General features: G+C 36.0%; 1 protein-coding gene across 1 annotated transcript; it reads right to left on the reverse strand.

Moving 5' to 3' along the window:
* Nucleotides 1–11,014: 11,014 nt before the first annotated feature.
* Nucleotides 11,015–13,758, reverse strand: LOC118039838 (peroxidase 47). The gene is made up of 4 exons (XM_035046635.2): nucleotides 13,385–13,758; nucleotides 12,485–12,673; nucleotides 11,864–12,026; nucleotides 11,015–11,679 (listed from the first exon to the last, which is right to left on the reverse strand). Exons 1-4 carry the CDS (start codon nucleotides 13,598–13,600, stop codon nucleotides 11,297–11,299), a joined length of 951 nt encoding a protein of 316 aa, XP_034902526.1. The 5' UTR covers nucleotides 13,601–13,758; the 3' UTR covers nucleotides 11,015–11,296.
* Between the last annotated feature and the right edge of the window lie 253 nt (nucleotides 13,759–14,011).

The raw sequence follows: 14,011 nt of genomic DNA on the forward strand, positions 1-14,011 counted from the left end.
TACATTATGAGCTTCTTTTTTTTTTTGTAATTCTGTTAATTGTGTCTTGGTGTACTTTAGGCTCAAAATTAGGTGTAGTTGAGAAATAATTAGGAGGCTTGACCTAATAGGTTAGCCAACCCTTTCTATATATATGAGTAGGGCAATATACAATAGTAAAGGTGGAGATTACCACATAAGAATATGACTACAATATTTCCTATATAATTACATTCTATAATACGCCCCCTCAAGCTGAGGGTGGAGGATCAACCCGAAGCTTGAATTTAAAAGTAGTAAATGAAGCAGCAGGAAGTGGCTTAGTGAAGACATCGGCAAGTTGATCCTGAGAGGAAATAAAACGAATCTGAATCTCCTTCTTCGCAACTCTATCTCGGACAAAATGATAATCAATCTCAATATGTTTTGTGCGAGCATGAAATATAGGGTTTGCGGACAAATACGTGGCACCAAGGTTGTCACACCAGATAATAGGAGCAGAATGAGTCGGAATCTGAAGATCCGTTAACAAGTACTGAAGCCAGATAACTTCAGCCGTGCCATCGGCTAAGGCTTTGTACTCAGCTTCCGTCGAAGAACGAGCAACAGTGCGTTGCTTACTCGATTTCCATGAAATTGGCGTCTGACCAAAGAACACAAGATAACCACCTGTAGACTTTCTATCCTCAATACTACCTGCCCAATCTGCATCTGTAAAACCGTGTAAAGCAAAGGAAGAGCTGCGAGTAATATGTAAACCATGTGATGCCGTACCACGGAGATAACGCAAGATGCGTTTCACGGCAGCCCAATGGGATTCTGTAGGAGCATGCATAAATTGACAGACCCGGTTAACAGCAAAGCAAATATCCGGGCGTGTGAAAGTGAGATATTGGAGAGCACCAACAAGTTGCCGAAAACGAGTAGCATCAGAAAAACAATGGATCCGGCATAATGGTGGCTTTGGATGCCGAAATAGGAGTATCAACTGGTTTACAGGATAACATACCAGCTCGTGTGAGGATATCAAGTGTATATTTATGTTGACAAAGCATAAGTCCCAGACTAGTACACTGCACTTCAATACCCAAGAAATAATGAACATCACCCAAATCCCGAAGTTTAAATTCAGAGCTCAGTAGCTGAATGAGTCGTTGTAGCAGAGTTCCATTATTACCCGTAAGCAGAATATCATCAACATAAACCAAAAGATAACAAATGTCACTACCAACCGAGAAGATAAACAATGAGGTATCCACTTTAGAAGCACGGAAACCAATGGATAATAGAAAATCATTCAGACGAGTGTACCAAGCCCGCGGAGCCTGTTTTAACCCATATAGAGATTTATGCAATCGACATACATGACCTGGGAGTGCAGAATCAACAAAACCTGGAGGTTGTTTCATGTAAACCTCTTCATCAAGGACTCCATTTAGAAATGCATTATGAATGTCAAGCTGATGAATTTTCCAACCACTCGAAACTGCAATGGAGAACACTAAGCGGACTGTTGCCTGTTTGATAACAGGACTAAAAGTTTCTAAGTAATCAATACCTTCTTGCTGAGTGAAGCCCCTAGCAACCAGGCGCGCCTTATACCTCTCAATGCTACCATCAGATTTGCGTTTAATTTTGTAGACCCATCGGCTACCAACAACATTCATGGACGGATGAAATGGCACTAAAGTCCATGTTCTGTTTGCGCGTAAGGCCTGAATTTCCTCTCGCATAGCATTATGCCACGCCTCATATCTGTTAGCATCAGGAAAAATAAGTGGCTCATGCGAGGGAGGAGAAGATACCCGACTGAAGGAAGCAGCAGAGGTGGCTGCCGTGGTGGTGATCAGCGCTGTCTTGGGCTGTCTCGGACGAAGAACCATGGGGTGTTTAGGAGCAGCGGGACATGGAGTAGCAACACCTGTACCTGGAATGTGCTGAAGAGGATAAGTGGAGAGATCAACACAAAGTTGCAGACCAGGAGGTGAAGCCGGGGAGGTGTGAGGTTGTGCCGCAACTGAATCCTGCAAGTCAGAACCTGTTCCTGCACAATAATCATTGGAAAGACAAGCATGTGGTGATAGTATGGCTGTGTGGGGTGGTGAGGCAGGGTCGGCTAAATCAACGGGCAGGGGAGCAAGCTGGGGGGTTGCGGCAAGGGGCAAAGGTGAGTTGTGTGTTTTGCCGAGTTGGGAAGGAAGAGGCTGAAAACAGGAAGGGGGTTGCAGTGATGGAAGATAGGTAGGTGGAGTGGGGGGAACCGGGGGTGTTGTTACCTGTTCAGACTTTTGAAAAGGAAAGACACATTCATGAAAACGAACATGACGGGAGACATAGACACGACCAGACTCTAAATCAAGACACCGATAACCAAGATGAGACGAGCTATAGCCTAAAAACACACAAGGAGAAGATCGAAAATCTAATTTATGAGCATGATATGGACGTAAAAATGGAAAACAAAGACACCCAAAAGTGCGTAGAAAATTATAATCAGGAGTGCGATGAAACAGACACGCAAAAGGAGATTTATTTTGAAGAACAGGAGTAGGCATGCGATTAATAAGATAGACCGATGATTCCATAGCATAGTTCCAAAAACGCAATGGGGCATTACACTGTCCTAAGAGGGTTAGGCCAGTTTCGACAATATGTCTATGACGACGTTCAACTGTGCCATTTTGTTCATGAGTATGAGGACAAATTAATCGATGATGAATACCAATTGTTTGAAAAAATGTATTTAATTTACGATATTCACCACCCCAATCAGTTTGAACAGATTTAATTTTAAAGAGAAAACTGACGCTCAACAAGTGTCTGAAAACGTTGAAACGTGGAAAATACATCAGATTTCGCAACAAGCGGATAATACCAGATATATTTAGTGTGCGCATCAACAAAGATAACAAAATAACGAAAACCATCAGAAGAAAACATTGGAGCAGGACCCCAAACATCACTAAAAATTAATTCAAGTGGGGTAGAAGTTTTGTGACCCGTCGGTCGTAATGACAAACGGGATGACTTGCCTAAAGGACATGCTTGACATTGAGTAAAAGATCGTTTAGACGTACAAATAATTTTATTATCAGAAACTAACAAATTTAGAATGCGAGGAGTTGGATGACCTAAACGACGATGCCACAAGTCGGCAGTCGCGGAAATGCAAGGAGACCAAAAAGCTTGAGGAACTGACGTAGCCGAGGACTCGGAGAGAACATAAAGACCATCATGACTCCGACCGGAAAGAAGAACTTCCTTGGTGACGAGATCCTTCACATAAAACATAGAATCGTGAAATTCAAAATAAACATGATTATCACGACAGAATTTCTGAACAGATAACAACGGTTTGGTAATGTGAGGCACACGAAGAACATTAGTTAATGTAAACAAGCGTTTGGGGGAATATAAAGTAGTATGTCCAACATGGGATATGTCAAGGGCCTTACCATCACCAACATGCAAGAAATCATTACCAAGATAAGGAGCAGAATCAGTTAGAGTTGCAAGATCAGGCGTCACATGTTGATTCGCGCCGGTGTCGGGAAACCAAGTCGTTGCAGCAGAATCATTCGCAACAGCAAGGTGAGCAGAGGGCTGCTGTGTGCTGCTGCGAAACTGATAGCATTGAAGAGCTGAATGGCCAGGAGTGGAACATAATTGGCAGCGGACATGTCCAGACCACTACCCCTGATTTGGCCGAAAATCTGCAGCAGAGGTGCGCCTGTTCTGCCACTGATTTTGCCTCCAATCTGCAGCGGAATGACCTCTGTTTGGGGCCTGAAATCGGTTGGTGTTTGAGCGCCAATTACCTCTAGAACGTCCCCTGTTTCGGCTGTGATTAGTCATGGCATAATAAGCAGAATTCGGAGGTGTTGGCAGCAATGGTGGCTGCTGCGGCAGAGAAGAAGAAGACAGCAGTGATGAAGAGGATGAACCGACAGCCATGGAGTGAAAAGAGTTCTTGTGCAGAAACTCATGGGTAAGGAGATGGCTATGAAGATCAGCATACGATAGCGGTTCAGCCTTGGTTATGAGACTAGTTACCAAGTCTTTGAACTCACCGCGAAGTCCACGAAACACATAGAGATTGAAATCTTCAAGGGACATTGGGCGACCAGCAGCAGCCAATTCGTCAAATAACGATTTGGCTTGCTGCATATACATACTAACCGATGCATCACCTTGCCGAAGGTCTTGAAAGGAGCCATGTAGTTGCATGATCCGAGAATTAGATGGAGAGGCAAGTGCCTTCTCAAGCGTGCGCCAAACACAATGTGAAGTAGAACAATCGACGACAAGATGCAGCACATCCACGGAAAGAGAGGAGAGAAGAGCACTCAAAATAAGTTGATCTTGTTGCTTCCAACGAAGAAAAGAGGGGCTGATGGCAGAAGAAGAATCAGCCGAAGCATCAATCATATGAGATGGAGGACACGGCAAGGAGCCGTCAACAAACTGAAAAACACCTTGACCAAGGAGATATGGCTTCATCTGCATTCTCCAATAAAGATAGTTGGTGTTCGTAAGTTTCAACGACACAACATGGTGGGTGTTTGATAGAGGAACCATTGGAGATTGTGTTCCCATAAGAGGCAGAGGAACGGCAGAGCCAGCAGCAGGAAGAGGGCTGGCCGGTGATGATGCATCACCGGTGGAGGGAGAGGTTGGAGCAACGGCGGCAGGAGGAGAGTCCATGGGGGAGAAAATTAGGGCCTGATACCAAGTTGAGAAAATATTAAGAGGCTCTGATACCAAGTTGAGAAATAATTAGGAGGCTTGACCTAATAGGTTAGCCAACCCTTTCTATATATATGAGTAGGGCAATATACAATAGTAAAGGTGGAGATTACCACATAAGAATATGACTACAATATTTCCTATATAATTACATTCTATAATAGGTGTGAATCAAATGAATCATCATATTTTGAAAGTCACCGTGGAGCCCAAGCAACGACTGTCCATAAACAAAATGCAAAACGACACCATGCAATTACACAAAAAGCGACGAGCTGGTCTTTTTCATGGCAGAGTCTTTGTGCATTTCCACAGCCATTCTAAATTATATAATTACCTTCCTGTTTTCAAAGTTTCAACTGGGTTATTGACAGATTAAATCTAGAAGTTGTTTTTCAATTTTATTTTTTATTTTTTAATTAGTTAGGTCGGTCTTGTTAATATGTAAATAGTTTAGTATGTTATTTTTAGAACAAATTAGTTGTTCAAGAATTTTTTAAAATATTGTTAAAATATTTTAAGTGCAAAAACAGCAAACCAGCACTTGAAGAACATCAATAGCTGAATCCAGGTATATTATAAAATAAAAATAAAATATCATGGCAGAGTCTTTTTCTTTCTTTTGTTAGACGCGATTTCGAAACGATTCATTAGACAATTACTACCAATTAGTCCTTTTTTTTTTCCATTGTGATTACAACAAAATTTTAGTAGAGTTTTGTATGTATTTACAATATTTCAAGCTATCATAGTTCAAAATAAATATAATCCAATCTAAATTCTAACAATTCAATGCAGAACACAATAACAACATTTGTTAATACCTTTACCCGTGGATTCATATTTATATAATTATATATATAGAATTGCATTCATTAGACAATTACTACCAAGTCCCTCTTTTTGGTTGTGACATTATATATATAGAACTCATTCCCAAGATGAATAAAATTTCAAAATTTGATAATGAGCTACAAAATAACACATTATCTTCTACTTGCATTACTTGTAATCAGTCCAAAAAACTCAAATTAGAACCCTAAAGCGTAAAGCATGGTGGTAATTGGGCTTAGAGAGCGGTGGTACCTAAGAGTTAGTAGTGGAGTGGGAGCATCCTAACAATAAGGATGTCCTTCATCCCTTTGTACTTTTAGATAGAGGATAAGTGATGATAGTGCCCTTAATATAATATTAAATTAAGAGGAAGCATTGTTGTTTTAATTGAATTAAGCTTAAGCTATGTGTTAGCAATCTTATGAATAGTAATTGTGTTTCAATCTTATTAAATTACCACCTATTTTATACACTTCTTTTAATTTAATCCTTTTTCTTCAATTTTATATGGGCTCATCAAATTTAAAGTAATTGTGTTTTAATTTAGTGAGTCTACATTAAAATGCAAACGCATGAATAGTGTTTTTGTTCTTCCACAAGGTATTGAATTTCCTATAATAATTAGAATATAATATATAGTTTTAACCCGCATTTTACCACTTAAGTAAACATCATTTAACAATAATATAAACTATTTGCAATTAATAAAAGGGACTGGGTCCATTTGGTCCCAGGAAAGAACCCCAATAAGAAAACAATAAAAGCCCAGGCCCATAAACATTTGACCCAGGGAAGATCTACAGTGACAATGTGGTTGATAATCAACCACTGTTATTAACACAGTTGAAAGTTACGGTAATTCGTATGCCATAGCCATCATAACAATTAATGAATTTAGCATGTCACGGAAGCAAAAATCCTTTTCTTTTTAATGAATTTTGACCATTTTTATGCCCGAGGTTGATTTAAAAAAAAAATATCAGTGATCTGATACTTGATATTATGATATTGGTAAAGCATTTTTTATTTAGAAATATATTAAAATAATATATTATTTATTTTTAAAATTTATTTTTATATGCTAATACGATCTAAAAATATAATAAAAATTAATTTTAAAAAATTGAGTTTTTTACAAAAATTGCCAAACATGCTATTTGTGAAACAAGTTTGAGTTTGTACTTGGAGGTTTCTTTTTCTCTATCCTTTCTCTGCACACACTTAACTTCTAAACAATGCATTTGAAAAACTTAAAAATCAGAGAATATTAACCTTCAGATGATTAATTAAATGTAAACTTAAATACGAGCTGAAATTCCATGATCTTTCCATTTTCTCTGATTAATTTTATCAATGGCAAAAAGGGTGCGTGCAGTCCCCATAATTACTGCTTAATGCACGTGAAGCTGGTCCCCGTAGCCTCTCTCTTTTCTCTGATATGACTCAATATTATGCTTAATGTCATCTCTCTTCAGTGTTTTCTCCTCAATGCATTGACAGGAAAGTTGCCTGCAGAACTTGCCAAGTTGGTCATCCTGACAGATATGTAAGCAGACACTTTTTCTTTTTTTGTGCGTCTCTTAATTGAAGCACACGTCTACGAACCAAAAACCGATAAAAAAAAAAAAAAAACAGATATGCAATCAGCCTCTCTTACCACAGGAAAGTTGCTGATTTTGATGCCAAAAAGTCTCACATTTAACATGCCCGGATTGTTTCGATCTTTCAATCTTCTATGCTGATAATTCAACCATTGACGTGGATCAAATTCAGTGGAAATAATGTTATTGCAATTCTTCTGTTTTTCATTTGTATGTTCTTCATTTTTTTATCTAAATTTTATGGTAAACAATAATACTTCCAGAAAACTCTCTGAGTTTGTATTTCTTTGACACCTTTTAGTAGGATGAACGATAATAATTTATCATGGAAGCTGCCTGTTTTCTTCAGTAAATGAACACAGGTTCAGAATATCTAAATATCTGTACCTTCTAGCATTGCTTCCTTGACCAGACTAAGTGATTAGTAAGGAAACAGAATATCTGAATTATGTTTTTATGTACATGTAATATGCTTATGATACCATGCTTTTATGCTCTATGATACTTGAAGGAGGATCAGTGACTTAACAGGAAGAGGGTCTTCTTACCCACCACTGAGTAATATGGGAATATAGTGGAAAAAGCTATGAGAAATTGTTGATCGCATGGAGGAACTGCTAGAAAGAACCTACAATGACGATTACATGGACTATGAATATGAAACTGATGTCCCGTAAAAGGGTTCGCAAGCAAAATTCGAGAATCTTTGCAATGTCTTTCTGCATCTTTCAGGAACAAATATTACAAGACCGTCCAGTGGTAGGGTTCAAAAGTATGCCTCTCAGATGTAGGCCTTTTCTTCTTCTTCTTTTTTAATTTACACTGTACAACAAAAATGTAAAAATATTATTGGTTTCTTTCTTTTTTTTGGTTATAAATTTACTCTATCTTTTGATATCTTTAAAGAGCAATACTGTGTATTACATTGTAAATAATCTACAACAAAACACTGATATCTTTTAATTATATATTAAATAAGTGCATGGCCAGTGATTTTAGAATTGAGCAATCACTTTTATAGTAATAGGATTTTTTGGTCGCCCTTTGAAAAAAAAAAATGCAAATATAAGAAAAACTACAATGGTAGCTTTTCTTAACCCATATTTCAAAACAAAATTTTTAGTAAGATACATACAAAATTATGGTAGATAAGATTTAATTAAATATTTTTAAATTTATAATTAGGAAAAAAACATAAGTTGGACCACAATTTCAAGACTCTTTGAAAATTTTTGTTTTTTTATTAAAACTATTTTTAATTTTTTTATTTAAAAAAATATTAAATTAATATTTTTTTAGATTTTTAATCATTTTAGTATATTAATACAAAAAAAAATTAAAAAATTATTTTAATAAATTTTAAATTAAAAAATACTTTTAAAAAACTACATCTTCACCTAACAAACTTTTAACTTTACTATCTTAAGACAAAAAATACATTGCCGACCAAATATGAAAATCATTACCACACACAAGGATCAGTTTGACAAAAACAACGTCAGCCAAGACATCATCAAGAAGATCAAGGTCAAACCAAACTCATCACTTTGCGAGACCCTGTCGAAATTCCTATATATATATATTAATGGTACCATAGAAGAAGAAGAAGAGAATATTTTTCTTGTTGCTATTAATGCGTTTGCTCCATTCATTGAATCAAAAGTACAGATTTTTATCAATTTGCAAAAGGGGTTTGATGGATACGGTTTATATCTCCCATGGGTCACCAATGATGGCGATCGATGAAAGCATACCAGCGAGGAAATTCTTGAAGACATGGCAACAAATTTTCAAAGAAATACCTAAAGCCATTCTTGTTATTTCTGGCCATTGGGATACCAAAGAACCAACTGTTAATGTTGTTAATCGCAATGACACCATTTATGACTTCTATGGCTTCCCCAAATCCATTTAATCGAAAATGCCAAGGCGAAGCTAGTGCACCATAGCTGGGACAATGGCACCCTTTCTTATGCTTCCTACCAGTTCACAGCACGTAAATAAAATCTTCATCAACAGTACAATTGCAGCTGGAGTTCTTGTAGACATGAATTTGTATTATTTTTTTAACTAAATATTCTGTATTTGCTAGATGAATTAAATAAATTTCAGTAAATATGATAAGAAATATAGTATGGTTGAAATGTTGTTGAAATGTGATAGAGATGGATTATGCTTAACCCCAATGATTAAAACAGCAATTATATCGTTTCTTTTCGTTATAAGCAATAGCTGTGGATGAACCATAACTTATACACTAATTGTCAATTAGGTGTCCAAACTAATGTTTTCATCAATTGGGTTCCTAATATTTGAAACTAATGTCATGTAGAAAATTTTGGTTAATTCTCAGGATCTTTGTCAACTCGGAAGCTGTCACAATCCATGGAAGATATATAAATAGTTGATGCTAGAACTGTAAATTTACAACATAATTATTCACCTTCCTGATTTTTTACATGAATCATATGATATGATTTGAATGTTTTCCTCTATGCTATTTTGCAGCCACCTCTGCTAATTAGAAAATCAAAATTTGAGTTTCTGGATCTCAAGAACTCAATTTTTAACTTGTTTTTACCTGAAAATATTTTTAAAACACCCTAAAAATCTTAATAAACTCATTTTCAACTCTTAAATAGCCTTTAATCTCTCTAAAAATAAAAATTAAATGAATCCAAAAAGTTTTAAGGACTTGATCAATCTATTTATTTCAGCATGGTTAGAAGGAATCATCACCTTGATTGAACTTCTTAAAATAAAAAAAAACTTATTGATATCAAAATTAATATTTTTTTAGTCTAAATATCTTCATTCGAGTACTTTTTCTTTTCTTAATATTTTTTAAGATAATTTCTCGCATCTCTCAACATTCAACATTCAACATTCAAGGACTAAAAAAAAATTAAAAAATAAAAGCTAAAACAATATGGATAGAACAATAAATAAAATGCGTTGTCATGTGATTAGTTTTGTTAATAATAGTATTTTGAAGAGAAAAAAAAAAAAACCAGTCATATGAACAATGCAGAGAAAGAAAGTGAAGAAAAAGTAAGTATTTACAAAAAAAAAAAAAAAAAGAGCATTGTTTATATGAATTTATATGAATAGTGACAAAACACTACAATGCACAGTGACACAATATGAGGGAAAGTGCAGAGAAAAGAAAAATATTTGTGAAAAAACTAAATGTTCACATGAACAGTGACACGATCCCAGATCTTTTAGCTTTTGAAAGCGACACAATCCTAGTGAAAGAGGAGGTGCTTAACAACACATGCATGCATTTATATATGTATGATCTTATTGTCGACTCATGCTGTAGAGTGAGATCTCAAGTTTGAATTGATGAAAATTAAGTCAAGAGTTTTTCATGTAAGAAAATGGGGTGGGAATATTTTTGAACTCGACAAAGGGGTGTCGAGGTTGAGCTTAGGATACCTGATTAAGAAAAGTTAAGTATATAGCAGGATTAATTAGGGGTGTTATCACGATAAACACAGGCACTAATTGATGCTTCCATGATCCTAAGATTAATGCTACAATGTTAAACAAGGGAACTTGCAATCATTTTCTATAATTTCTAGAGGGCTAATCATGATCTCTTTTCTTTGTTAATTTGCCTTAATGTTTTCAGACATGAAAGATATGGGATTGTTGCGCAGAAAGATCACAGGCACGCAATATAGATTTCACTCACACTAAATCACAGGCTTAAAGAACCTGCATGCAGTAAAAAAAAAAAAAAAAAGGGAAGAAAAATGGAAGAAATCCCATCCACGATGCAGATATCCTGGCATTTATGCGACCATAAATGATGTTTATGTTAGCCCACAAAAGCATGGAGCCTCAAATACACAAATGCAAAGTGCCTTCCAAGTCAAAGCTATATAATTGTTTCATATGAAATATAGTGTCCTCCAGCAACATCATGAAGGATATATGGACACTGTTTCAACTATTTACTCACTCCGAAATCTCAAATATTCAAATACTAAGGTTAAAGCTAGCTACATATTGCTATCACCCATCATAAAGTCAAGCAGCTTAAATTTATAGGAAATTTTTAATAATCTACACAAGGACGACAAATCTATTCTCTTAATCTACGTACAAGAACCATTTCACAACAACACTCAGTTAATTTTACGACAATCTGCTCTTACTTCTCCTTGTGATCCCTCCTTGACATCGAGCAAGCTCATTTTCACCATTGCCTGTTGAAAATCAAGGAAAAACTTAGCCTGGTTCATAGCGTAGCCCTTGACAATTGATTTTGTTATTGGATTATTGTATAGGGTTTGGTCTGAAAAAAGAACTCCCGATTTCCTCTGCAATGCTTGGAAGTAGAAGTTATCAAAATTATTTCTTGTCATATCAAATGTTTGTTCTGCATCGTCTCCACCACTACATGTTTTGGACAAAGTCTTTGAAAAGTCTGAATCCATTGTCGGATCAACAGGGTCACTCAACCTATTTTTGAACGTTAAACACCTTGCCACCCCTAGTGTGTGCCCCCCTGCATAGACCAATTCGTCACAAAACTATAAGATTTCAAGGGAAGAAAAGGAAAGAATTAGAGCAGAATCATCCTTAAAAAACCTTCTTTTAAGGATTGATCCCAGGTCCAGCTAAATACAAAGAAGATCCCATATATATATATATATATATATATATATATATGGGATTGGGTCACCGCTTACCAGACAAGGCAACCATGTCTTGGGCACTAAAACCACGGAGGCCAAAGACTCTAACGAGCTCCGAGGCATTAAAAGTTGGAGCAGGCGCAATGAGAGTATCTTCAACCTTAGACCTCCTTCCGTCTTTTCTTCCTTTTGGTATGTCATATACTGGACCTCCTGACTGTAATTCCCACCATGACCAGACCATCATATATCAGTAGATGTTAAACAGGTGTTATTACACTACACCATTAAACAGTTTTACCGATAGATTAGGTCCGTTGGTGTGAGGCATAAGAACCATCGGTAAAAATATTACCGACGGAATCTGTCCATTAGAATTTTGATCTTTGGTAATTTTCCATTCCGTTGTCAATTCTGTCAGTAATAAAAAAGGCTAAACACCGACAGTTTTATAGATGGCGAAGCGCGCCAGAAAAAAAAATTACCCGCTAGAATTTAACTAATATAATAAGTCTGTTTGTATTTCCAACAATATTTACCGACAGATTATCCATTGGTAATTGTAGCAATTAAACCAGCCTGACCATGCAGGTTAACTCGAGACCCGATCAACCCGGAACCTGGTCGGGGTTGGGTTTCAAAAAATAAAAATCAAAACCTGGATTGAATTGTTACCAAAGCAACAGCCTCTCTAGCAGCCATTGCAACAATGTCAGCGCATGAGACAACACCAGGGCATTGCTTTTCAAGTTGCTCCTTTACATCATCAATGAGTTCAAAGCCTCTCACGCTTTGATTTCCTGGAGATTCCTTCTCTGCTCTGTTATCCTTTGTTGAGTCAATCAGCACAGACCCATCACATCCCTATTTAAATTATTTCGAACAGTCCCACCAAGAAAAAAAAAATGATTAAGAGACAATTGAACTGCTTAATTTTAATGAATTAATACACACACACACACAGTATCAGAATCAAATATTTTGCTACATAAACATGTTATGAAATTAAGAAAAATATGAAAATCATGATTATTAATTTTGCATGAAGTACAAGTTATCAATATATACTAATGGATGAGTTTTTCATTTTTATTTTCTGAAACCACTTGTTTCTAGGCGACTTAACTCCATGGAGCATAATTTCCAAATATAGTTCAAGGTTAAACCGGATTAAAACTTGGATAGTGAATTAGCTAGGATTAACCAGGTCAACATATATTTAAAAAATATATATTTAAAAAAAAATCCATGTTTTTTTACTAATCTAGCCCCATCTAGATCCTAGATTAAAGGATTAATTCAGAACTGCATGATGGAGGCTGTTTTTCCTCCTAAATTTGAAGGCCTTGGAAGAATATAATATTTGTGACATAAGCGACTTACAAAGTATAAAGTAAACTTTGTTTAGTATCCATAAATCTCATGTAGAGATTAAACCAAAAATTTCCAAATTAAAATTTTGAGCTTAAGATATTTTCAATAATCCTAGTAATAAAGATCATGCATGAATGTGAGAGAGGTGTATGGATAATGAGATGGTAAACTAAAAAAGAAAAAAGAAAAGGAGGCAATTACTTGTATCCAGCAATCATGGAAATGCATTCTAACAAGACCAGCTGCTAAGGTAGGATCAGACCGCAAAGCACTTGTTACTGTGTTCCTCACAATTGCCTCAGCAAATGGGCAGCTGAAAACGTAGTAGTTCATGGTGAGGCCATCTGCTCCATCTCTGTAACCACCTGCTATCAACTCCATCAATAAAAACACAGCAAGAAAATTAGCCATAGCCATGTTTGCTAGATTTGAAGGGAATATCCGATGAGCTAGCAGCTTGTGTATGGCAAAGGCCAACAAAAGAAAGTTAGGGTGACGATGCAATGGGAGATATTAATTTGAAAGTAGAATTGATTGAAGAGTGAAGAGGAAGGGAGCAACGTGTGCGTGTGTTGTGTCAATGTCAATAATTTAAAAAAAGGTTGCCCCAATGAAATACACTACAACAATTGAATGAAGAGTCGTGTTTGAAAAAAAAATTATATATTTATATATATATTAGTTTTTTTAATAAGATTTTAAGAGAGCTTTTAGTGGGATTTGTGTAAAATTATCATGTATATTAATTAACTAAACACTTTTAAATTTATAATTTGAGCAAAAAAAAAAACGGACAAAAAATAGAATAGACAAAGCATGCAAAGTTAA

Source organism: Populus alba, chromosome 19 (genome assembly GCF_005239225.2).
Source record: "Populus alba chromosome 19, ASM523922v2, whole genome shotgun sequence".
NCBI classification, from domain to species: Eukaryota; Viridiplantae; Streptophyta; class Magnoliopsida; order Malpighiales; family Salicaceae; genus Populus; species Populus alba.